Below are 27177 nucleotides of genomic sequence, written 5' to 3'. Positions count from 1 at the left end.
GAAAAGGACCGCACACCGCTGCAGGAATGAAAGGAAAAGGACTGTGCACAACGGCTGCAGGAATAAACGGAAAAGGACCGTGCACCACCGCTTCAGGAATGAAAGGAAAAGGACTGTGCACCACCGCTGCAGGAATAAACGGAAAAGGACCGTGCACCACCGCTTCATGAATGAAAGGAAAAGGACTGTGCACCACCGCTGCAGGAATAAACGGAATGGGACCCTGCACAACCGCTGCAGGAATAAACGGAACGGGACTGTGCACAACCGAAAAGAAAAATGAAAATGAAAAGAAAAGGACCGTGCACCACCGCTGCAAGAATGAAAAGGAAAAGGACTGTGCACAACCAATGCGGGAATGAAAAGAAAAGGACCATGCACCACCACAGCAGGAAGAAAAAGGAGGAGGAAGGTGCACTATCGCTGCAGGAAAAAAAGGAAGAGGGCAGTGCACCACTGCTACAGGAAGAAAAGGAAGAGGACCATAAATCACCACTACAGGAAGAAAAGGAAGAGGACAGTGCACCGCCTCTGCAGGAAAAAAACAAAGAGGACTGTGCACCACAGCTGCAGAAAGGAAAGAAAAAAAAACTGCTTATTGCACCTGCAGACATGAAAGAAAAAATACCATCCACCACTGCTGCAGAAAAAAAAGTAAGGGACCATTCACTATCCCCACAGAAAGTAAAGGACCACCCATTGCTGTTGAAGTAAAGAAAAAGGGTCATTCACTACTGTCACTGGAAGAGAAGGAAAAAGACTGCCCACCATCGCTGCAGGAAGGAGAATAAAAGGATTGCTCCCTGCTGCCACCAAAAAAAAGTATAAGAACCCCCAACGCTGCCACAGAAAGAAGAGGAGGACATGGACAGCCAACCACCCCAGCAGAAAATAAATACAGAGGAACTTCAGTTCAGGGACAAGCAATAGGTTTGTTTTAAGATGGAACTTGATATGCAATTGTCATTTTTCAAGCTTTCACTTTTTTAGAATCCCTTGCAATAGGAGATGTTGGATCAAATATTGGTCAACCTCTACAAGCACAAATCTCAGTGCAGCCCCTCAGCTTCTCCCAATTACTTAGTACTGATAGTGCTGAAGGGGCACCACCTGAGTGCTCAGTGGATGATGCTGTCCGAAGCAGAGGATGTGGTTTGCACCATGTCAGCTGCCTTCATTACCTCTGGCCATGCTTGTCCATTATTGTCATATGATATAAAAGAAAGGTCACTACCTTTGGAGTCTGTAAGGCTGCTCTTCCGATTTTTCCGGTCCAGCCCAAGAGCCACCTCCAGGTCATGCACCTTCGTACGGCTGACCTTTAGCTCCCGACGTAATTCATTAATTTCCTTAATGAGCGTGACGTTTTCCTACAGAGAATAAAAGAGGTCATTTAATACATCTTTCTGTGTGAGGTGCATTTATAAATCACAGTGACGATGGTGATATTTTACCTGCATGATGCGCACATTGTCCACTCGATGGATCTCCGTGTCTTTCGCAAGCTTTTTCTGTAATGTGCTCAAGCTGCGCTCCAGGTGCTCCCGCTGGCGGGCGTACTCCCTCTGGATGTCGGCATCTATGCCCACAATCTCTGCCTGCATGGATATAATTTAGGGAGAGATGAAGTAACTTGATAGGGATTGCCACTGCCACGATTGCGTGTACTGAACTGGCACCCAAATAGCCATACAGGGTAGGCAGAAGAGGTGGCCACTTTGGGTACTTCAGAACGAGTGCAGTGCAAAAAAGGCTAGACCTGTGACTTATCCTGATAAAATAGTTCACAACTCATGGGTGGAAGGGACTGCACTTGTTCCTTTTTTTCTTGTGTGCTAAAGGACCTTGACCCAGCACTGTGAATAGGGATGCACCGATCCGACTTTTTTGGACCCGATACCGATATCTGGCGTTGTGAAATCGCCGATACCGGAACCGAACCGGAGCTACACACAAAGCAAGCGGTAGCAGTACAGAGCAAAGCCGCTGCTTCATGTGTACGGCTCCTCCATTCACAGGCGGAGTGCATCTTATATCACTCCGCCTGTGAGCCGGGACTATACAGGAGGTAGGGGCTCCCATCCCATACTACTACTGCACCTAGTAAGGGATGGCTGAGCCGTTACTCAGCAAAAACCGGATCGGCCAGTGGATCGGTCAATGTTACCGATCCCCCGATCCATCTAAAATGGCCATATCGGCTCGGTGCATCCCCAACTGTGAACAGGCAAGAAGAACACCTGCATTGGCAAAGAAGTCATTTAAATCCATAGGAATGTTTGTGATAAATGCCTCTGGATAAATGCCTCTTTATTCCAGAATTTCTGGAAACGAATACAGCTAATGCGCATTCCCATTCAGCCAATGCTCGTGTACATGTACCAGCACACAGACGAGCATGGGCTAGCATCCAGCATGCACTGACACATCAGGGTATCTGTGTGCACCAGCGCACACGTCCACACGCATTGGTGTCAAGCTGCCTATTTAAAGAAAACCCTGGTGTGTGCTAATCACTGGATGTTCTTCAGCTTTCCCGTGATCTGTATTCCTGCTTTTGCTAACTGTTGCTGACCCGACTTATTCCTGACCTTGCTCTGTGGATTTTGGACACCGACCTTGGCCTGCCTCTGATTATTCTCTGCTTGCTTCCCTGGTACTGACCTCAGCCTGCTACTGGACCTTGCTCTGCCTGCTTCCCTGGTACTGACCTCAGCCTGCTACTGGACCTTGCTCTGCCTGCTTCTCTGGTACTGACCTCAGCCTGCTACTGGACCTTGCTCTGCCTGCTTCTCTGGTACTGACCTCAGCCTGCTACTGGACCTTGCTCTGCCTGCTTCCCTGGTACTGACCTCAGCCTGCTACTGGACCTTGCTCTGCCTGCTTCTCTGGTACTGACCTCAGCCTGCTACTGGACCTTGCTCTGCCTGCTTCTCTGGTACTGACCTCAGCCTGCTACTGGACCTTGCTCTGCCTGCTTCCCTGGTACTGACCTCAGCCTGCTACTGGACCTTGCTCTGCCTGCTTCCCTTGTACTAACCTCAGCCTGCTACTGGACCTTGCTCTGCCTGCTTCCCTGGTACTGACCTCAGCCTGCTACTGGACCTTGCTCTGCCTGCTTCCCTTGTACTGACCTCAGCCTGCTACTGGACCTTGCTCTGCCTGCTTCCCCTGCTGCCTCACTGTGTATGGCCTTGGCTCACCTTGACTACGTCTCCGACCTTGGCAATCATCTGCTACCAGAAACTGCTTTTGAGCCTTGTACCTCTTTCACCACATTTAGGGGTGCTCGGACCAGAGCCGCAAGGGAAGCCCTCTTGTCAACCTCCAACAAAGTTAGGTGACAAAGAATCTCTGCTGTAAACCAGTCCAGTTGGCCACAGAAGTATGCCTGCCATCCTAAAAGGATAAAGCCTCCCCAAAATTTCTGGATCCTTATACACTATATCAAATCTATACTATATATTAGATCTGTATGAAAGTATTTGACATTCCATTCCCAAACCATGGGTATTAACTTGGAGTTGCTTTTCCTTTGTGGCAATAACATGCTCCACTGTTCAGGGAAGACTTTCCACAAGATTTTGGAGAGCGTCTGTGGGAATGTGTGCTCATTTGTGAGGTCAGGAACTGATGTTGGATGAGAAGACCTGGCTAAAAAATTATCCTTCCAATTCATTCCATCTATGTTTACTAGGGTTGAGGTCAGGGCTCTGTGCAGGACAAGTTACTCCACACCCAACCCCTCAAACCATGCCTTTTCGGAGCTGGAACAGAAAATGGCCTTCACCAAACTGTTACCACAAGGATGGAAGAGCAAAATTGTCTAAAATGAATTTGTATGATATAGTATTATCTTTACCATTCACTGAAAATACCTGAACTCAATCATCAGGAAGGGGTCCACATTTTCTTGGCCCACAGTATATCTCTTAGCAACTGGAGTGGAGAGATATCCCCAGTGGGACTCCCAAGCCATGACCACTATCGACTGGGTCAACGGGCTCTTTTTTTTTTGCTTTAAGTGGATTTTTTATACAAGTCTATGGGAATTCAATACCCACTTGTAGAAAGTGCAATACAGGTCAGACTGCAAGTCAGAAGCAGGTCAACTGCAGGTCATAAAGAGATTGACTTGCAGATCAAATACACCTGTCAATGGATTCTGAATGATCTCACAAGCATCTCAAACTGATGCCATCAGCACAAGCTAAAGTGCATCAACACCGGCCTTAACAAAAGGTAAATGATGGTGTCACACTCCCTGCAAGACACCCCATAATGCAGAGGGGTGGTAGCACAAACTGCAGAGAAGAAAATCTCTCTATTGCAGTCTCTGAGATATGGAGGCCACTCATCTTCTTGGTAAACTCTCAAAACATTATTATCCATTTTGGCCAAAGTTTGCCTCTAACAACCATTTTTGTTTCTGATTTGTGATGGGGGTGATGACATGGAAATGCCAATATAAACTCACTGCGTCGCTCTCCTGTACATATTTGGTGTACAGCTCCCGGATGCTGTCCTTTAGCTTTTTGGGTTCCTGAATAAATCCAACGCAGTTATGCAGATCTGTCTTGAAGCGTTTTACTTCGGCTTCAACGTCACGAACCTGAAGGGATAGAAACTGCCCATTACTACACGAGAACAGATCGGCACCAACAAGTGTTCCTTATAACGGACTTGTCATCAGATATATCTTTCATTCTAAGTAACGTGTTTTCCTTCTAGGTCAGTGTAACCCAGGCCCGGCCCTACCATGGGTCCTGCTGGGTCCATTGGACCCAGGCAGAACTTTGAGAGCAGCAGCAAATTGCCGCTCAAGATTTTTTTTCCAGCAGTTTTGTGGGTCATCAGTTTGCAGCACGTTACGGGCGGCATTTCCCCATCTCATACTGCCACCTGTAGTGCAAACCGAGGAGTATGAGGAGGCGGAGCCTCTCCCCCGGGGAACATCCCTCGCGTGATTGTGGTGTGCGCAATGACATCAGACATCAGCGCCCTCCATCTCACGCAGGGCAGGCTGGATCTTCAAGGGCAGTGGCTGCAGCAGGCACAGGAGTGACAGGAGGACAGATAGCGGGTGTTTGGTGGACCGGTCCAGTGGTGAGTTATGGAAGAAGATAACAGTATATATATTTTCTACATTTTATATTTATTAGAGTTATTACTGTTTTTTTTTGTTTGTTTTTTGTCACTAAACAATGTAAACAATGTGGGCTATGTGGGACTTTAAGGCCCCGTTCACACTGGGGCGATCCGACTTCCCGCACCGCGACCTAGGAGCGGCCGGCACGGACTTCATAACATTGAAGTCAATGCAGGTCGCTCCAGGTCGCCCCAAAGAAGCTACGGACCCTTTTTCTAAGTCGGAGCGACTTGTGTCGCTCCTATTAGAACGGGTCCACAGCTTCTCTATGCCAGGCGACCTACGGCGACCTGTCAGGCGACCAGAACGCCTGACAGGTCGCCCCAGTGTGAACGGGGGCTAAGAGTCGGTTCACACTGGGGCAGCACGACTCTGTACTACTTCGGGGGCGACTTGTGCATTCCCATGCACCACGACTTTGGAGCGACTTGCATGGACTTCACATAATGGAAGTCTATGCAAGTCGCTCCGAGGTCGCCCCGAAGTAGTACAGAACCCTTTTTCTAAGTCGGAGCGACTTGTGTCGCTCCTATTAGAACGGGTCCTGTAGCAGTCAATGGACCGCGAGGGAGTGCGACTTGTCAGGCTGACAAGTCGCCTGACAAGTCGCGCTAGTGTGAATCGAGTCTTAGTGAGACACCAGCAGGTATGCCCAGTGTCTCCATCCCTGTATCAGAAAAAACTAATTGAAAAGGATTAAGAGAGGTTTATGGAAGCCAGCCAGCCCCCAGTCTGATGTACTCACCCTCCAGTCTGCCACCAACCTAGTAGACCTGTCTCATGATATAAATAAAGAACAAGGGTTTAGTTGACACGCATTTGCAAACGCATGTGTAAGCTGCAGGGCCTCTACACGGCACCCTGTTTTACCTGCAGTCCTAACACTTTCTAATTTGAGTGTCTCCACACTGGGAGCACATGGCTGCTAATGGATGGATAGGAGGCAGGTGGGAGGGAGCAGCCCAAACCTCCCCCAACCCACCCCCATCCATGACTGGTCTAGTATCTCAAAACTCAATAGCGATGTTCTTGTGATGGTAATAACTGAAAACGACCAGCTGAGAAGCATACACCTCCAGCCCCTTGGCGGATGCAGTGTAAAACACAGATTGGGACTTTATATGAGGCAATTGACCTGTATAGCACAGTGCCTCCATCCCTAATTTCATAAAATATTTGGGACTTTCATGAGACAAGCAGGTCATGCATGTTTTTTGTCACTATACCCATCAAAGCAGCCTCTTAACCTCCCTCACAAAGCAGTCCCCTAACCCCCACCCCCACAATGCAGCCCCCCAAAAATGTTACATATAGACAAGGTGTGCGCAATGACGTCAGACATTCAGACAAACAAAATAATACTTGACTTTGTGGTTTGGAATTGAACATAATGGTATGCCATACAATTGTGCATATAGACAAGGTGCTGTTGCATATAAATCTGACTTCCTGATACATTTAATTTTAGTTTTAATTATCATGATATAAAATAAAATTGTGTGGGCCTTTTGGTGGGCGTGATTTTTTATTTTTTTTTGGGGGGGGGGGGGGCAGCATTTAATTTTTGGACCCAGGCAGCACAATGTCTTGGGCCAGCCCTGGTGTAGAGGGAGGTACGCGATAGACGCACGCAGGACGTGACATCAGTATATATGAGGTACACATCTAGTTGGGAGAAGTAGGAGTGTCGGGGTTGTAGTGGGAGGGTTTTAGCATATAAAATACCAATGGTTATGAGAGTCCCCAGCTTCTGAAGAGCCCGGTAGGAGGGACGAAACGCGTCAAGCGGGGACTGTATTGAGGTATTTCCGGTGGTTGAACGCACGCTGTGCGGCGAATCTCACCAGCTCTTATGTTTGTATTTATGCATATATTGTAAGTGCATCAGATTTTAATCTTAATACATTTTTAAATGGTTTTACACTATGAATACTTTTCTTTCATCTTACACATATCTGATGAGAGCCAAACTAAATAGGAATATCCCAAGATTTAGGAAGTACCTTTATCTTAAACTGTTGTTTGGAGGAGAAGGAGAAGAACCATTACTGCATATATCCTGTGCCTGGTAGCACTATATGCCTATTTTATTCCTTTTTCTGGTGAGTAGGGATTTCAGTAGGGGAGCACGAAGAGGCACTGTGACAGCACCGGAAGATAACAATCAGCACAGACAATTTATTGCACTGTATATTGCACATATGGACTTTATTCATTATATTTTGCACTAGCAATTTTATGCAATATTATTTTATTTTTGCACTTGCATTTTCAAAAATTATTATATTGCACATTGTATTGTTATTTTGAAGCAGCGCTTTAATTGCATTTTATATGGGTTTAAATGCTTCCTCCTGCCTGCAGTAGACTGATGACATCGTATAAGCCTACGCAAAGTCACTAATTGAAGCTCAAGGACTGATTTTCAATTATAAAAGGTGGAATGGTTGGTGCTGTTGCTGCACATTGTTACATGCCATCCATTTTAGGGATCGACCGATTATCAGCAAAGCCGATATATTGGGGGTCGATTTGCACTTTCCCCGATATATCGGAATCGGCCCCGGAGGTTACCGATATTACCAATATTTCGGGAAAGTGCTTGTATCTGAGTGATGCCTGCAGCTAGAGGCATCACCCCGGTACCGGCATCCATAGCTGATGGTCGGCTGTCTTGTAATGACAACCGATGCAGCTGAGAAGGCGCTCGGCTGTCATTAAAAGGAGCGGGAGGTGACATCTCCCACCCCCCCCCCCCCCTCCCACCGCCTTCCACGGCTCGCCCGGGTCTCCCGTCCCACCGGGAGACCCGGGCAACTAGCCTGCACGGCCGCCGAAGAGAACACCCGATCAAAGCCGCATTCGGCTCTGATCGGGTCTCCATGTAAAAACCCGGAAGTGAAGTCATGACCTCACTTCCGTGTACTCGGCGCCAAATTCAAAATGATTACAGCATTCAAAACAGCCAAACTTGGAGTTTTGAATGCTTTTAAGTGCAGAGGAGGGGTTTGGTGTGTTTTAGACCCCCAGATCCCTCCACAAGAGTACCTGTAAAAAAAAAAAAAATTAAATGTACGAAAATATCGACCGATACCGATATGCGATGACCAAAATATCGGTATTGGCAATACTAATCGACTAATTCATTTATTCCTACAGATCTATAAAATTCCTTTAAAGAGCCACTTTAACCTTCTACAAGCAGCAAATAGTTCCACCTTCTGGAATTCCACCCCTGTTACTGACAGCCATAGATCACTGCTCTGTGGTTGTGTTTATGGTGTTACTGGAAGGATGTGGCGTTATAACGGCTAAGAGCCAATCAGTGTAGCGCCTAGTCATGTGACTACTGAACTATTTGCATGTCTCCAAAATAAGGAAACTCGTCAAACTGCATAGAATGAGAAGGTCATAGTATATAAAAGGTGTTTTTATCTAATCAGATCAGTTCTGTCAGTGCAATGCTTGGCCTAACACTTCATACCAGGAAACAAAAAAAGAATCCGGGAACTTCCTATGCAACGCACCTCTAGATGGGGCAGCAATAAATATATTTTTTTTTTTTTTCGTGTTTTGTCTACACTGTTTAATAAAACAAAAACTGAGAAGCCTACTGAAAAAAAAAAAAAAAAAACAAGTCATACGGCGCTGCACTACAAGTAACAATTTACTGTGAAGAGTCCGAAAATGATAAATAAAAAACTATACAAGACTAATAGAAAGAAAATAGTCCATATAGTGTGTCAGTCAATGAATATCCTCAACTTCAATAAATGTTCAATTCCTATACTGCCTCCACCTAAATATTGTACTTTTATTTTCCCCAACAGCTCATCCCCCCACAGTTATTACCTTTACCCTCCCCTTTAGATTGTAAGCTCTAATGAGCAGGGCTCTCTGATTCCTCCTGTATTGGATTGTATTGTAACTGTATTGTCTGCTCTCATGTTGTAAAGTGCTGTGCAAACTGCTGGCACTATATAAATCCTGTATAATTATAATAACTTCTTAACCACTTAAGCCCCGGAAGATTTTACCCCCTTCCTGACCAGGGCCTATTTTGCGATTCGGCACTGTGTGACAATTGCGCGGTCGTGCGACGCTGTACCTAAACGAATTTGACGTCCTTTTTTTCCCACAAACAGAGCTTTCTTTTGGTGGTATTTGATCACCTGTGCGATTTTTTGATCATGCGCTATATAAAAAAAAGGAGCGACAATTTTGCAAAAATAACAATATTTTTCACATTTTTTATATGAAATTCTCCAAAAAATTTAAAAATCAAAATTCTTTTAACATTTTAGGCCAATTTGTTTTCTGCTACATATGTTTGGTAAAAAAAAAATCACAATAAGCGTATTTTGATTGGTTTGCGCAAAAGTTATTGCGTTTACTAACTAAGGGAAAGATTTTTGTCATTTTTATTGTTTTTTTTTTTTTTTAACGAGTAATGGCGGCGATCTGCGATTTTTTTGCGGGACTGCGACATTGCGGCGGACAGATCAGACCCTTGACTGACATTTTTGACACTTTTGGGGTTACCAGTGACATTACTGCAGTAATCAGTGCTATACATATGCACTGTTACTGTAAAATGACACTGGCAGTGAAGGGGTTAACTTTATTGGAGAAGGAGGGGTTAAGTGTGTCCCTAGGGGCGTGCTTCTAACTGTTATGGGATGTGGCTTGTTGTGTAACAACAGAGATATACGATCCTACATAGCAGGACCGTATGATCTCTGTTCTTACACAGGGGAGAATGACAGGCGGCTTTGTTTATATTACGGACGATCGCGAGTGGCCGGCGGGGGGGTCCGTGAACGAGCCTCACAGGCTAGCGATGTAGCCCTACGTCACTTTGCCTGTGAGGGGCTGACTGCCGCAGTAAATGTACTGTGGGCGGTCGGCAAGTGGTTAAAGTGGTTGTAAACCCACTTTAAATACTTTTGCCTATAGGTAAGCCTATATTAAGGCTTACCTATCGGTGCTATAAATATCTCCTAAACATGCACAGTTTAGGAGATCTTTACAGTGCATGGAGCCGATGACGTCATCGGCGCAGGCGCCCTGAAGGAACGGCCACCCGTACCGTTCCTTCAGAGACCTATGCCGTGAACGGCGGCTCCCGCGCGCATGAGCGCGGGAGTGATGTAATCGCGCCTCCGGCCAATCAGATGGCCGGAGGACGCGATCCAGGAAGCAGGACGGCCGGCACTGCGGGGGCTTCGTTTTTAGGCAAGTACTTCATAATGCGCTAGTATGCAATGCATACTGGCTCATTATGCCTTTGTCTTTACAGGTTTGTTTTTTTTAACATTTTTTTTTACAGGGTTTACTTCCTCTTTAATGTCTATCTTGTTCGTGAAAATAACACACCATGTGCTACATACTCCACCACCATTGGCAGCTCACCTCCCAGTTTGACCTATAATCTATACATCTAATGCGCATGTTCCTTTAAAGGGTGTCACCAGATACACTATATTACCAGAAGTATTGGAATGCCTGCCTTTACATGCACATGAACGTTAACCACTTCTGGACCGGAAGATTTTCCCCCTTAATGACCCGGCCATATTTTGCGATTCAGCACTGCGTTACTTCAACGGACAATTGCGCGGTCGTGCGACGCTGTGCCTATATAAAATTGATATCCTTTTTTTTCCCACAAACAGAGTTTTCTTTTGGTGGTATTTGATCACCTGTGCGATTTTTATTTTTTGCGCTATAAACAAAAAAATAGCGACAATTCTGAAAAAAAAAACAATATTTTTCACATTCTGCTCTATAACATTCCCAAAAAAAATTTAAAAATGAAAATTTTTTAACATTTTAGGCCAATTTGTTTTCTGCTAAATAAAAACAATCGCAATAAGCGTATTTTGAATGGTTTGCGCAAAAGTTATCGTGTTTACTAACAACGGGAAAGATTTATGTCATATTGTTTTTTTTTTGTTTTTTTTTTACTAGTAATGGCGGCGATCTGCGATTTTTAGCGGGACGGACAGATCGGACCCCTAACTGACATTTTTTACACTTTTGGGGGGACCAGTGACATTACTACAGTAATCAGTGCTAAAAATATGCACTGTTACTGTACTAATGACACTGGCAGGGAAAGGGTAAACACTGTGGGTGATCAAGGGATTAAATGTGTACCTAGGGGAGTGTTTCTAACTGTGGGGGGGGGGGGCATGGCTTGTGGAATGGCCATAGAGACCTGTGTTCCTATATAGAAGGATCACAGGAGCTCTGTGATCATTCCAGGGAGAAGAATGGTCAGCTGTGTTTACAACAGCTGCCCGTCCTTCTCTCTCAGAGGGGAGCGATCGCGGGTTTCAGGCGGCAATCAGAGCCGCCTGCCCCGTGCATCGGAGTCCCCGCTGACGAGCTGCAGGCACGCGACCAACGTATACCTATGTCGGTTTGCGAAGGAGAGGCTGCCTGCCACAGTATAACTGCGGCGTGTGGTCGGCAAACGGTAAAAGGTGTCACCAGATACACTATATTACCAAAAGTATTGGGACGTCTGCCTTTACGTGCACATGAACTTTAAAAGAGAAGTTTGGGAATTATTTATTTATTTATTTATTTTTGCCTCTAACACTGAAAACTGAACAATCGAACACTGCCTATTGTTTGGTTCACTCCCCGAGCAGAGAGCTTCTGACTGTCAATCACAGCTCTCTGCTCTGCCCCCCTCCTCACTCACTGGTGCGCTGGGCTGTGGAGGGGCGGGAGCGGCTGGCTCAGGCTCTCAGTGGCTCGCTGAGAGGCTCATCTGGGTGTTGGTCCAGGCACCTAGCAGATCCCGACTCCGTGGTCATGATGATGGACCGACTCTGTGAGTCCAGCCTGCTCTCCACTGAAAACGGGTCACAGGAGTGCCAAACGAACTGCATTCCTGTGATCCACAGGAGAAGTACAGCCAAACGAGCTTTGGCTGTACTTCTCCTTTAATGGCATCCCAGTCTTATGGCCTGAATACAATATCGCCCAATCATTCCACCACCGACTTTTGAAAAAGTATTTGTTGGTCGAAAACGTTGCCAACATACACGGTCCGAATATCGGCCGACCGTTGCCCACCGACCAGCGAAACAGTCGAATCGAAAAATATTTCCGGGCATGAGTGATGAGGTTATACAGATTTCAAATGAACGACCTCAACACCAACGTATAGAATATCGTTCATTCGCAAACGAGACGACAGAATTTTTCGGGTTTTTCAAACGGTATTTTTCGTTCACAATATCGATATAGCTCATTGATGGCTGGGTATTAACGAGTAGAATATCGGCCGATCGCTCGCTGAATGGAAATCGTCGGCCGATTTTCTTATCGTGTATTCGGGCCATTAGTCTGTGGGGTTCAATATTGAGTTGGCCCACCCTTTGCAGCTATAACGGCTTCAACTCTTCTGGGAAGGCTGTCCACAAGGTTTAGGAGTGTGTCTATGGGAATGTTTGACCATTCTTCCAGAAGTGCATTTGTGAGGTCAGGCACTGATGTTGGACGGTAAGACCTGGCTGGCAGTCTCCACTCTAATTCACCCCAAAGGTGTCAGGTTGAGGTCAGGACTCTGTGCAAGCCAGTCAAGTTCCTCCACCCCAAACTCGCTCCTCCAGGTCTTTATGGACCTTGCTTTGTGCACGGTCCATAAAGACCATACACAAAGCAAGGTCCATAAAGACATGGAGGAGGGTTCCCAGATGGTGGCTGGGACGGTCAAGTCCCATTTATTTACAAATTAATATGTGAAAAGTGTGGCTGCATTTGTATTCACCCCCCTGAGTCAATACTTTGTAGAAGCGCCTTTCACTGCAATTACAGCTGCAAGTCTTTTTGGGGATGTCTCTACCAGCTTTGCACATCTAGAGAGGGACATTTTTGCCCATTCTTCTTTGCAAAATATCTCAACCTCTGTCAGATTGGATGGAGAGCGTCTGTGAACAGCAATTTTCTAGTCTTGCCACAGATTCTCAATTGGATTTAGGTCTGGACTTTGACTGGGTCATTCTAACACATGAATATGCTTTGATCCAAACTATTGTGCCACTTTGTGTCGGTCTATCACATAAAATCCCAATGAAATACAATTACATTTTGGTTGTAACATGATAAAATGTGGAAAATTTCAAGAGGTATAAATACTTTTCAAGACACTGTAAATCAGATTTTGGCTATTGGACTTATAGCTCTATGAGTTTTCTAATAATGGTGTACAGACTAACAAGTCAACATATGCAGTATAGGGGCTGATTTACTAAAACTGGAAAGTGCAAAATCTGGTGCAGCTGTGCATGATAGCAAATCAGCTTCTAACTTGTTCAATTAGGCGCTGACAAAAACCCTGGAAGCTGATTGGTTTCTATGCAGAGCTGCACCAGATTTTGCACTCTCCAGTTTTAGTAAATCTCTCCCAATATTTCTTAGGCCCCTTTCACACATACAGTCCGTTCAGTTCATCAGTTCAGTCACGTCAAATGTATCAGTTTTTCAACCGTTTTTCATCCGTTTTTCGTCAGTTCTCATCCGTTTTTCATCAGTTGCTATCCGTTTTTCATCCGTTTTTCATCCGTTGTCGTCCGTTTTTCATCCGTTGTCATCCGTTGTCATCAGTTGACATCAGTTTTTAATCCGTTGTCATCCGTTGTCATCCGTTTTTCGTCCGATCCGTTTTTTTGACGGATGAAAAATAGGGCATTCATCCGTTCAAAAAAACGGACATTGACGGAAGCGGATGAAAACGGATGTTAACTGATGATCATCAGTTGTCATCCGTTTTTACATAGAGATGCATTGATGTCCGTTTTTCATCCGTCAACGGATGGATGAAAAACAGACAAACGGACAGCATGTGTGAAAGGGGCCTTATAAACGTAGTTGATCATGCTCCAGGTCACCGACCTTCTGCCGCTCCCTCTGCATCTCCCGGTCTGTAGCCTTCAGCTTCTGTTTCATCTCTGTAATGTTGAGGTCCAGCTGGGTGTTCTGCTTGTGAAATCGCTCCAGCTCGGCCTCCATCTGTAGGAGAGGTAGAGTTTATATGAACCCACAAAGACAGAATAAAGAGGCGCTGGGCCGCAAAATGATTGTTCATGAAGCCAAGAATGGAGAAATTTCAGAGAAACTCTGTGACTGTAAAGAGGCTGCCAACAAACAGCAAGGCTTCCCAAAAATGTGTATAGAAAGTAATCCAAACCATAAGAATATAGAAAGCAGCGCCAGACCAAAAATGAGAAAAGAATCGAAGATACGTTAACCTCCCTGACGTTATGATTGTTTCCGACTTTAGGTGCTGAAAGCGGTACAATTATTTTGCATGTAATTCTTAAGGACGAGCCGCCCAAACCAACTATTTACATATGATTTTTTTTTTACTGTGCGTTCTTCTTTATAACATCTCGGGTATGATAAAGTTTGAAACACAAAATCATAAATTATAAAATAATAAATAACTATAAATAGGTTAAAGTGTGTATGTGTGTGTATATATATATATATATATATATATATATATATATATATATATATATATATATATATATATATATATATATATATATATATATATATACACACACACACATATATATTACATATATATATATACACACACATATATATATATATATACATACACACACACACATCTATATATATATATATATATATATATATACACAGTATGTATGTGTATGTGTATATATATATATATATATATATATATATATATATATATATATATATAGTACAGTAAAGCTTCAGGAAAGGGCACTGAGGGGGCAAACTAATATCAATTTATTTTATTTTGTAATCAATTTATTTTATTTTGTAATGTATCAGTGTGTTTGGTGTGTTTTACTGTTTGAATTTGCTGCCGGTTCCACCCCCCTGCGAGCGTCACGTCGCAGGAGACGGAAGCCGGGGCTCACAGAATCGGGAGGAAGATCTGCCGCCGTATGCTGCAGGGACACATCACTGGATCCCGGGGACAAGTTTAAGTAACCCTCTACCAGGATCCAGCGATGCTCCCTGGAGGTACCCCGAGTGTGGCTCGGGGTTACTGCTAATGGCACTGGAATTTCACCCTGAGCCACACTCGGGAATACCACTAAGGAGGTTAATTGTTCATAAATGGGTCATAAAACAGGCAATGTGCAGAGTTTCGGCGAGTTCCGGGTCACAGATTCCAGAAGTGATGTAGCTTGGTTAGAAAACCAGAATTACGTTGACGTGTTTCACTACCTATCATATTCTGCAACCGGAAGTGATGTTCGGATTAGAAAACTTACTGCGCATGCGCCATGCGTTCCAACATGGGCACTATGCGTTCCAATAGCTTTCCATGTGACAGAACACAAAGCAGCAGATATGTCCTTACACCCATTGAACTTCAGACTGATTTTAGCAGTGAACTCACCTTATATACTGAAATAGACTATTTCACCGCAATCTATTTCACTATATAATCGGTTTGTTGCTGAGCAGTGCTGGGTGTACCAAGATGGCCGTCACCACCTTCTACCTGCAGGTTTCTCACTTGATTTACTAAATTTCAATAATAGAAATGTAATACTGTTACTCAGTCTATAAGGTCAGTTTACTGGTAAAATAAATCTAAAATTCAAAACTTGTGTGGGTGTAAGAAGATGTCCGCAGCTGCTTCGTGTTCGGTCACATTAGGAAAGCTATTGGAACGCATAGCAGCCATGTTAGAACGCATGGCACATGCGCAGTAAGTTTCTCTTTTTGAACGTCACTTCCGGTTGCAGAATCTGATAAGTAGCGCTATTCTGATAGAACACCGGCATCCGTCTTCCGGGTTCCCTCCCCTGCGAGCGACGCGACGCAGGAAAGGGGGGGGGGGCGGAACCAGGTGGGAAATTAAGAAAACATGATACATTGTAATCTGTTAGGATTACATTATTGTATCAAACCATTTCCTCTGTTTTGTCCCTAGGGCTTTGCCCAGTGCCCTGCCTGCACTTTTACTGTTTTATTCCTTTTATTAATATTTATTTATTAATAATTTATGAATTAATTTATAAATTTAATTAATTTATTAATCATCTTTATTCACTTTTACTGTTTTATTCCTAAGAATTACAGGCCTACAATATAAAACAACAGATTTCCATACAAAACAATGTACCGCTTTGACATTCAAAAATACTGACATAATCAGACCGCCAGGGAGGTTAAGGTAATTACTTGAAATGTTATATATATAAGCAATGGGCAGAATTTCTTCAGACCTCAGATGATGTCTTTGAAGACAAAACGCGTTGGGTTTCTTACCATTCAGGCCACTGCACTTTGATCTTGTATACCAGATGATGTTACAAGCGCTTGTTTATTGGGAATGATGTAAATTTTCTACCTTTTTAACCACTTAAGCCCCGGAAGATTTTACCCCCTTCCTGACCAGGGCCTATTTTGCGATTCGGCACTGCGTGACTTTAACGGACAATTGCGTGGTCGTGCGACGCTGTACCTAAACAAATTTGACGTCCTTTTTTTCCCACAAACAGAGCTTTCTTTTGATGGTATTTGATCACCTGTGCGATTTTTTGATCATGCGCTATAAACAAAAAAAGAGCGACAATTTTGCAAAAATAACAATATTTTTCACATTTTTTTAATATGAAATTCCCCCAAAAAAATGTAAAAATCAAAAGCGTATTTTGATTGGTTTGCGCAAAAGTAATTGCATTTACTAACTAAGGGAAAGATTTCTGTCATTTTTGTTGTTTTTTTTTTTAACGAGTAATGGCAGCGATCTGCAATTTTTTTTTTGCGGGACTGCGACATTGCGGCGGACAGATCGGACCCTTGACTGACATTTTTGACACTTTTGGGGTTACCAGTGACATTACTACAGTAATCAGTGCTATACATATTCACTGTTACTGTAAAAATGACACTGGCAGGGAAGGGGTTAACTTTATTGGAGAAGGAGGGGTTAAGTGTGTCCCTAGGGGCGTGCTTCTAACTGTTATGGGATGTGGCTTGTTGTGTAACAACAGAGATATACGATCCTGCATAGCAGGACCGTATGATCTCTGTTCTTACACCAGGGAGAATGACAGGCGGCTTTGGTTACATTAGCCGCCTGCGTTTCTCCCTCTCCAACGGACGATCGCGAGTGGCCGGCGGACGTCGGGTCCGCCGGGCACACACGCGGGGGTGTCCGTGAACGAGCGGGGGCGGGAGCGCGCCTCCGGCGGCATGCGCTCGCTCCCTAGAGGCTCACAGGTGAGCAACGTAGTTCTATGTTGCTTTGCCTGTGAGGGGCTGACTGCCGCAGTAAATATACTGACGGCAGTCGGCAAGTGGTTAAATACATTTTGGAGATACAGCTTTACACTATGTGGAGCATTTCTTTATCTTTATGGTCCAACGCACTGTTTTGACACCAATCTATGTGGAGCGGATTCATCGCGTTGTTACGTGTGGAAAGGTTTGGAGTCTTCTAGTAGCACTCCTGGACACTTTTAAAACGTGGTTGACCCAGTACCTGTACGGGTAACTGAGTCCATATGTTCTGGTAAGCAGTCTTTTTTACAAGTGGAAGGTTTTCACACTGAGGATTGGAGCACAGAAGGTGGCACATTCCTGTTCTGTGATTATTCACTGCACAGGGATGTATGCTTTCTATTCTGCGGACTTTATTCCCAAGGACTGCACTGTTATTTTAATATTGTTGTTATATATATTTCTTCATATTTTTGTTCAGTTTATTATGGGATATTTATTTAGCGATTTGGTTTAGCGCTGCACTTTCTTTGAATATCTGTTTATTGCAATGACATGTCCATTGCACTGCAAGCAGATAGGGATACACTGGAATTAGCACAGTTTCTGCACATTTTACCGCTTTCAGACCGCCCCACGCATGTATACTGCGACAGGGTGGCCCCTCAGCGCAAAATCACGTACCTGTATGTGATTTTGTTTCATGGGTCTAGGGCACGCGCATGTGTGCCACCAGCAAACAAGCTCCAGCTGTTATTGGATACTGTGGGAGTCAATCATCTGGTCCGGAGTCTGCCGGGACCTGCCGATTCTTACCGAGGCAGGCAGAATGGCGGCCTGCCTATTGGCGCTTTTCCACTGCATGGAACCGAACGGTACGGCTCGCTTTTTTGCTTTTCCACTGCTGGTACCGCATGGTAGGGTGCAGGAACGGTTCGGTACGGCGACGCTTTTCCACTGCATGGAACCGAACGGTACGGCTCTGAAAAACAGTACCTACTCAATTGTGGTTCCAAGCGTACCGTACCGGTACTAAATTCCACAACCCCTCCCATGCAGCCTGATTGGTCCTCACTACAAGGCAGTGATTGGTCAATAATCATCACTGTCATTGTTTATGCGGCAGTAGAGGCGGTGCAACCACAGAGTAATCCTGCCCACTACTTATCAGTACTATAAACAGTGGAAAAGCAAACCATACCGTACCGTACCGAACCGTTCCAAGACCGTACCATGCGGTACCAGCAGTGGAAAAGCAAACCGGGCCAAGCAGGGCCGAGTAGACCCGAGCCGGTACTTGCAGTGGAAAAGTGCCATATGTAAACAAGGCAGATTGCCGTTCTGTGACAGGAGAAGACAGAGATCTTGTGTTTCTGCTAAGCAGGAGCGCAGATCTCTGTCTTCTTACAATACAAACACCACTCTCTCCATAGTTAGAAAGCACTCCCGGGGAACATGTTTAACCCTTTGATCGCTCTTGCACTCCTGATGTTCACTCCTTCCCAGCCAGTGTCATTAGTACAGTTACAGTGCATATTATTTATTATTTTAGCACTGATCACTGTATTGTCACTGGTCCCCAAAAAAGTGTCAAAAGTGTTGCTGATCGCCGCCATTATTAGTAAAAAAAAAAATAAAATAAATAAAAATTCCATAAAGATATCCCCTAGTTTGTAGACGCGATAACTTTTGCACAAACTAATCAATATACACTTATTGGGATTTTTTTTACCAAAAATATGTAGCAGAATACATATTGGTCTAAATTGAAGAAGAAATTTTATTTTTTACATGTTTTTATTGGATGTGTTTTATAGCAAAATGTAAAATATATATATATATATATATATATTTTTTTTTTTTTAAATTGTCGGCTTTTTTTGTTTATAGCCCAAAAAATAAAAAAACTGCAGAGGTGATCAAATATCACCAAAAGAAATCTCTATTTCTGGGGAAAAAAAGGGACGTCAATTTTATTTGGGTACAGCGTCACACGACCGCGCAATTGTCAGTTAAAAAAAAGGAGTGCCATATCGCAAAAAAATTACCTGGTCATGAGGGGGGGGGGGTAAACCTTCCGGAGCTGAAGAGATTAATTAGTGAGATCCATTCAAGCAGGTGAGAAGACACCCATCGGTGGGGGGAAGGGCACTGCGGTGACCAGAGGCAATTACTGAAGAGTTTCTGCTGTATGGGACTGCACATTTTTTTCACAGACATTGAATCATTTATTAATGGACTGTGTATATGTATATAAAAAGATGGACTCACATAAATTTTTTATATATATATATATATAGATTATTTTTACACTCTTTTCACATATTTATTGATGCACTATAATTTGAATGCACTTTATTGAAGGACAGCACTGCACTTTTTTGTGAAACTTCAGTGATGCTTTTTTGAAGCTTTGTTGAAGCTCGGCAGATGTTCTGTGTGTGTATTGAAATCTCACACCTGGATTTTCTCCAAAACAAAGTAAAGCTTAAGCTGAAATAAAGCCTCTCAAAAGCTGCAGGTGCTTCAAGCGAGCTTTGCCATAGACTTTTATGGAGGCTTTGAAGCACCACTACAGCACCAATTTTTGAAACATAGCAAAGCAAACGGGTTAAACAGGACTGTAAGCCAACCATTTTAGGCTCCTTTCACACTTATACGAACGGAAAGTTGCACGATTTGAAGCAATGCCCGTGTAATCTCGAAGTCTATGGACCTGAAGTTGCATCAAAGTCAGACCAAAGTAGTGCAGGGACTACTTTAAATTCACTTCAACTTGAAGTCGCACAGATTTGAATGGTACTCATTAGAAATCATGGGGTATGACTTGTCATGCGACTTTGCAGTCCTGAGTTGCAGGACAAATCGCACAAGTGTGAAAGGGGCCTTATTTAGTGACAGTGGCTTTGCCTGGCTTTAAGAGAGCTTTAGCAAAGTGTGTCTGAAGCCCTGTTTTGAAGAAAGTGCAAACGAGCCCTAAGAGGGCCAGAAAGATGTGTCACCTCCTGAATCTGCTCCTTCTTCTCTTTGATCTCATTCTCTCTGGGTTCAATTTGTTTTTTCAGTTCCTTGATTTTGTAATCGAGAACAAATTTAAACTTCTCCAGTTCCTGGTTCTTCTTCTTTAGGTCATAGATTCTCTTCTCCTGGATTACAGACAAGGGAAGAGGGGATTTCAGCCATGATAGTCAGGTAAAGTTATTATATTCTAAGATTACAATTCAATTTTGTAAATTACAATAATCTTTAATGTTAAGTGCATTGTGTATCATATATTTATTTTGTTTTAGTGTGTTTTTTCTTCTTGTCTTTGTAGTAACCCACTTGAACCCTTTTTACAAACACCCCTGAAGAAGCCAAAAGGCGAAACTCGTAGGGAGGAGTTTTCCGTCTTCTTCACATTCTGGTTTTACTGTAATATACAGCAGATTTGGAAAAAGGGGGGGTTCTCCTTTAGTTTGTAGGTGGTGTTATCATGCGTTACCCATTATGATATGTAACATTTTTGGATCTGATTTTACATCATGTGGTCTATGACCAAATTTCTTTTTATGTTTGTAATTGAATAAAGCAATATTGTTTATGACATAATTGCCTATTTTGAGTCTTACTGAAGGGGGAGGCCAACACCGTAAAAATCCCCCCGTCCCCTATTTTTTTATTTTTTTAAGTTATTATAACACAATTAGCAGTTATCAGAGGTGATCCCAGCATGAAGGGTCCTATAGCGAAGCCTTTGTAGTAGCTACCTTTTTGGCTCAGATGCGGGTGCAGCATTAGGCATTACTGTCTGATGGCAGTGAAGGAAAAAGTATTTGATCCCCTGTTGATTTTGTAAGTTTTTTCCACTGAAAAAGAAATGATCAGTCTATAATTTTAATGGTCGGTTTACTTTAACAGTGAGAGACGGAATAACAACAAAAATATCCAGAAAAACGCATTTCAAAAAAATTATAAACTGATTTGCATTTTAATGAGTGAAGTAACTCTTTGATCCCTTATCAATCTGCAAGATTTCCGGCTCCCCGGTGTCTTTTATACAGGTAACGAGCTGAGATTAGGAGGACTCTCTTAAAGGAATGCTCCTAATCTCAGCTTGTTACCTGTATAAAAGATTCCTGTCTACAAAAGCAATCAATCATTTCGATTCCAATCTTTTCACCGAGGCCAAGACCAAAGAGCTGTCAGGGACAAGATAGTAGACCTACACAAGGCTAGTAGTAGTAGAGCTACACAAGGAATCAGCCCAGAACTACACAGGAGAATCTTGTCAATGATCTCAAGGCAGCTGGGACCATAGTCACCAAGAAAACAATTGGTAACACACTACGCTGTGAAGAACTAAAATCCTGCAGTGCCTGCAAGGCCCCCCTGCTCAGGAAAGTACATGTACAGGTCGGTCTGAAGTTTGCTAATGAACATCTGAATGATTCAGAGGAGAACTGGGTGAAAGTGCTGGGGTCAGATGAGACCAAATTTGAGCTGTTTGACATCAACTCAACTCGTTGTGTTTGGAGGAGGAGGAATGCTGCCTATGACCCCAAGAACATCATCCCCACTGTCAAACATGGAGGTGGAAACATTATGCTTTGAGGGTGTTTTTCTGCTAAGGGGACAGGAAAAATTCTCTGCATCAAAGGGACGATGTATGGGGCCATGTACTGTTAAATATTGGGTAAGAAACTCCTTCCCTCAGCCAGGGCATTGAAAATGGGTCATGGATGGGTATTCCAGCAGGACAATGACCCAAAACACACGGCCAAGGCAACAAAGGAGTGGCTCAAGAAGAAGCACATTAAGGTCCTGTAGTGGCCTAGCCAGTCTCCAGGCCTTAATCCTATTGAAAATATATGGAGGGAACTGTTAGCCTCGAAACCCTAATAAATTGGAGAAGATCTGCAAAGAGCAGTGGGACAAAATCCCTCCTGAGATGTGTGCAAACCTGGTGGCCAACTACAAGAAACGTCTGACCTCTGTGATTACCAACAAGGGTTTTGCCACCAACTACTAACTCATGTTTTGTGAAGGGGTCAAATACTTATTTCACTCATTAAAATGCAAATCAATTTATAACTTTTTTGAAATGCGTTTTTCTGGATATTTTTGTTGTTATTCTGTCTCTCACTGGTAAAATAAACCGACCATTAAAATGATAGACTGAACATTTCTTTGTCAGTGGGCAAACAAACAAAATCAGCAGGGGATCAAATACTTTTTTCAAATTCGAATTTCCGAAAATAAAAAAAATAGAATAGAAAATAAAGGAATAGAAGAGAATAGACTAGAATAGGAAATAAAGGAATATAATATAATAGAGTAAAACAGAACAGAATAGAAAATAAAGGAATTGAAAAAATATTGAATAGAAAAAAAAAGGGATAGAATAGAAAATAAAGGATTAGAATAGAACAGAATAGAATAGAAAGAATATAACCATCTTCTGGAATTCAAAGTTCAAATAGAATAAATTAATATTAGAATAGAATTGAAAAGAATAGAAAAAAAAGAATAGAAAAAATATAACCTTCTTCTGAAATTCGAATAGAATAAATTCAAATTCAAATATAATAGAAAAGAATAGAATATAAAATAAAAGAACAGAACTGACTAGAATAGAAAAGAAAAAGAATAGAATAGAAAATAATACAAAAGAAAAGAAAAAGAATAGAATAAACAACAGAAAAGAATAGAATAGAAAGCATATAATAATATAAGCGTTATCCGAAATTCGAATTTCAAATAGAATAGATTTGAATTGGAATAGAAAAGAAAATAATGGAATATAATAGAAAAGAAAACAATAGAATAGAAAAAAGAATAGATTGGAATAATAAGAATATAACCATGGTCCAAAATTTGATCAGATTGATTAAAATTTCAAAAAAAAATTTAATGGCATTCGATTCAAATGCAATTCCAATATATTTGAATTTTCCAAATTCGGTTGACTTGAGTTAAATTTGGATGAATTTGGGAATTTGAATAGTTTCGAATAAACAAACCGAATTCTGAATAAAAAAAACCTGAATTAAACTAATTTAACTAAACAAATTTATTTAAATAAGGAATGGAAATGAAACAAATATTTTCTTTCTCGACATGTCTATTGGTATTTGAAGTGTATATCTATATATATATATATATATATCACTATTTATTTTGAACACTATTTAATTTTGGTTTTGAGCACCTTAAAGTTACACATCTTTTTCGTTGATAAGTGGGAGGAATTTCTTACATTGTTGCACTCCCCAGACAATGTTTTCATCTGCTGTTCTTGCTAGGACAGAGCCAACTTTGCTCAGACATTATCGGGGGGTCACCATCTACTTCCTTGACTGAGATGTTGGTGTTCTATCAGAATAGCACTACCTATCAGATTCTGCAACCGAAAGTGACGTAGGGACTAGGACACCTTACTGCGTAAACTGACCTTATAGACTGAATAACAGTATTACATTTCTTTTATTATTGTATTCTAGTAAGTATAGCGAGAAACCTGCAGATAGAAGGTGGTGACGGCCATCTTGGTACACCCCGCACTGCTCAGCGACACACTAATTATATAGTGACATAGACTATTTCAGACTATAAAGGTGAGTTTACTGCTAAAATAAATGTAAAATTCAGGAAGAAGATGTCCGCCGTTGCTTTGTGTTCTGTCACACTAGGAAACCTATTGGAACGCATAGCGGCCATGTTGGAACACATGGCACATCCGCAGTAAGTTGTTCTCATGTCAATTTGCTGCCTGTGCAGATCTTGTGGGTTTTCATAAATGTCAGACACAGATCAGCCCAGAGGCGTAACTAGAACCTTCAGAACCCCGGTGCAAGAAACCATGAAGGGCCCCCCGGACCCCTGGCCGGGACCCTTACCTTCAAGCCTGGGGCTCTTCCCACTGATCCTGGGGCCCTTTACTCTCGTTGCGGGGGCCCTTTATTACGGTCCTGCAGCGGGACCCTTTTACAAGTTCTGCAGTGGGCCCCCTTCCTGCCATCTTGGGGCCTCCCCGCGGTGGTGGAATGCCAGGGCCCGGTGACCTTTGCGATCCTTGTACCTTGGCACGGTACGGTAGAGTCCGGGAGAGGTGGTGGCGGGAGGGGGGTGGGACCTCCTCCCGCCACCCGCAGAAATGATCGAGTGGCTAACTAGCCAATCAGATCACTTCTGCCTTACTTAGAATCGCCGGCTAAAAAGAAAGATACCGGAATGTTGTCTGTAGGTGCACCCAACATCCGGTATAACCACTGAAACCCGAGGATGCACAGGAACGTCCATTTGGGGGAAGTGGTTAATAATAAGTGTCTACACTGTTTAACTACTTCCCGACCGCCCGCCCGCCCCAGTTTTACTGCGGCAGGCAGCCCCTCCTGCGCGAACCAACGTAGCTCTACGTCGGTAGCGCGCCTGCAGCTAGGGGACTCCGATGCACGGGGCACGCGGCTCCGATTGCCGCCGGCCACCTGCGATCACTCCCCGCTGAGAGAGAAGAACGGTCAGCTGTTGTAAACACATCTGACCGTTCTTCTCTGGAATGATCACAGAGCTCCTGTGATCCTCCTATACAGGATCACAGGTCTCTATGGTCATATCAAAAGCTCCTCCCCCCCACCCAGTTAGAAACACTCCCCTAGGTATACATTTAACCCCTTGATCACCCACAGTGTTAACCCCTTCCCTGCCAGTGTCATTATTACAGTAACAATGCATATTTTTAGCACTGATTACTGTAGTAATGTCACTGATCCCCTCAAAAATGTCAAAAATGTCAGTTAGGGGTCCGATCTGTCTGCCGCAATTTTGCAGTCCCGCTAAAAATCGCAGATCGCTGCCATTACTAGTAAAAAAAAAAACAATAAAAATGACATAAATCTTTCTCGTAGTTTGTAGACGCGATAACTTTTGCGCAAACCAATCAAAATACGCTTATTGCGATTTTTTTTTTTTTTTTTAGCAAAAATATGTAGCAGAAAACAAATTGGCCTGAAATGCTAAAAAAACTTTGATTTTTATTTATTTATTTTTTTTGTTAGGGGAAAGTTACATAGCAGAATGTGAAAAATATTGGTTTTTTTTTTCAGAATTGTTGCTCTATTTTTGTTTATAGCACAAAAAATAAAAATCGCACAGGTGATCAAATACCACCAAAAGAAAGCTCTATTTGTGGGGAAAAAAGGAAATGAATTTTATTTAGGTACAGTGTCACACGACCGCGCAATTGTCAGTTAAAGTAACGCAGTACCGAATCGCAAAAAATGGCCTGGTCATTAAGGGGGCAAATCCATCTGGTCCAGAAGTGGTTAAAATCCAGTAATACACTGTCTCACCCTGCTCTGCACATGCTCAGTTGCTGTCCCATTTTAGGCATTTTTAGACACTGCTGGGTTTGTGGAGGCCGATCTGCTGACAGCCTTAAATCAGAATGAAACCCTCCTATCCTTTACAGCCAAGGAAGCTGCTTCTGTTTAACCACTTGCCGACCGCCGCACGCCGATCTACGTCGGCGGTCAGTCCCTCACAGGCAAAGTGACGTAGGGCTACGTCACTAGCTTGTGAGGGTCTAGGGAGCGAGCGCGTGCCGCCGGAGGCGCGCTCCCGCGTGGTCACGGACCCCCCCCGCGCGTTTGACCGGCGGACCCGATGTCCGCCGGCCACTCTGCGATCGGCGGGGGAGAGGGAGAAAGTCGAATCGCAAAATACCCCCTGGTCGTTTAGCAGCCAAATCCTCCGGGGCTTAAGTGGTTAAACTGAAACTGCTATGGTGCTGCACATGTGATCAGTTATGACACCGGCCGTTTGATGGTTTGACAGTTTGGTTGAGGACACAAGCAAATGTGACAGTTAGCAAATCCCGGCATTCCAGGAATGTATCTGTTTTTTGAAACAGTTAAATCAATGGGTTTAGTTCCACTTTTTGATTTACTGTTGTTTGGGAGCCTTGGGCTTCAGCAAAATGGCCGCCTTCAGCAAGAAGCCAGTTGTTATGGGTAAAGTTCCACTTTAATTACATATGGGGAGTTGCCATGTGTGAAATCATCACAGTCAGGTAGCTGTACGTGTCAGGGGGTCTCACCTTGTCCTGGATGGTCTCATCCCTCTCCTGGATTTCTCTCTTCAGACCCTGGATGTCCTTCTCTAGAGATTTGATCACCCCCTGCAGCTTCTGCTGTTCCAGCCTCATCTTCTCAATGTCTGCACCACGCTCCTCGATGTCTTTCTGCAGGCTGCTGAACTATACAGGGGACAGACCATGCATAAAGACTGATTATCCACATGAAATATAATGAGAATCCAGAATAGAAGGTAGGCAATGAAAGGGGGCTCTCGTTATAGTTATGATACTGTATTGTGATATTACCTGTGGCTAGAATAGTGCCCTATTATTGGTGTCAGTGGAAGGAATTGTGCTTCATCATTGGTGTCAGTGGTAGGAATAGTGCCCCATCCAGAGGCGTAACTAGAACCTTCATGATCCTGTCGAAGCTATGCATGCACATAGCCAAACATGTTAACGTCACAGCTACGTCATTTGACCTTTGAACAGAATACCCCAGTGGACATGCGCAGTAGCCGAGGAGTTCCCAGATTCACCACAGGACGGCGTCGCCCAGCCAGGAGAGTGGCACCAAGCCAGGCTGGGCAGTACATGACAAGCAGCTAAGGACTTGGGGCCCCTGACCCTAACAATCCTCCGTGCAAATGGGCAGACATATCTGGACAATGACCACATAAACCCGAGGAGCTGAAGCCATTGGGAAGCCAGA

General features: G+C 43.5%; 1 protein-coding gene across 1 annotated transcript in view; it reads right to left on the bottom strand.

Annotated features, from left to right (window-relative positions):
* CFAP57 (cilia and flagella associated protein 57) overlaps positions 1–27177 on the bottom strand; it is an 89435-nt gene that overhangs the window by 1718 nt on the left and 60540 nt on the right. The window contains exons 17-22 of the mRNA XM_082264798.1: positions 26487–26645; positions 20413–20556; positions 14060–14176; positions 4478–4612; positions 1455–1598; positions 1235–1370 (exon numbers count right to left, since the gene is read on the bottom strand). Of these exons, the coding sequence (XP_082120924.1) occupies positions 1235–1370; positions 1455–1598; positions 4478–4612; positions 14060–14176; positions 20413–20556; positions 26487–26645 (835 nt within the window). The remainder of the gene's footprint in view (positions 1–1234; positions 1371–1454; positions 1599–4477; positions 4613–14059; positions 14177–20412; positions 20557–26486; positions 26646–27177) is intronic.

The sequence above is a fragment of the Pelophylax lessonae genome (assembly GCF_965119305.1).
Source record: "Pelophylax lessonae genome assembly, chromosome: 8".
NCBI classification, from domain to species: domain Eukaryota; kingdom Metazoa; phylum Chordata; class Amphibia; order Anura; family Ranidae; genus Pelophylax; species Pelophylax lessonae.
This window is presented reverse-complemented; position numbering and strand designations above follow the sequence as displayed.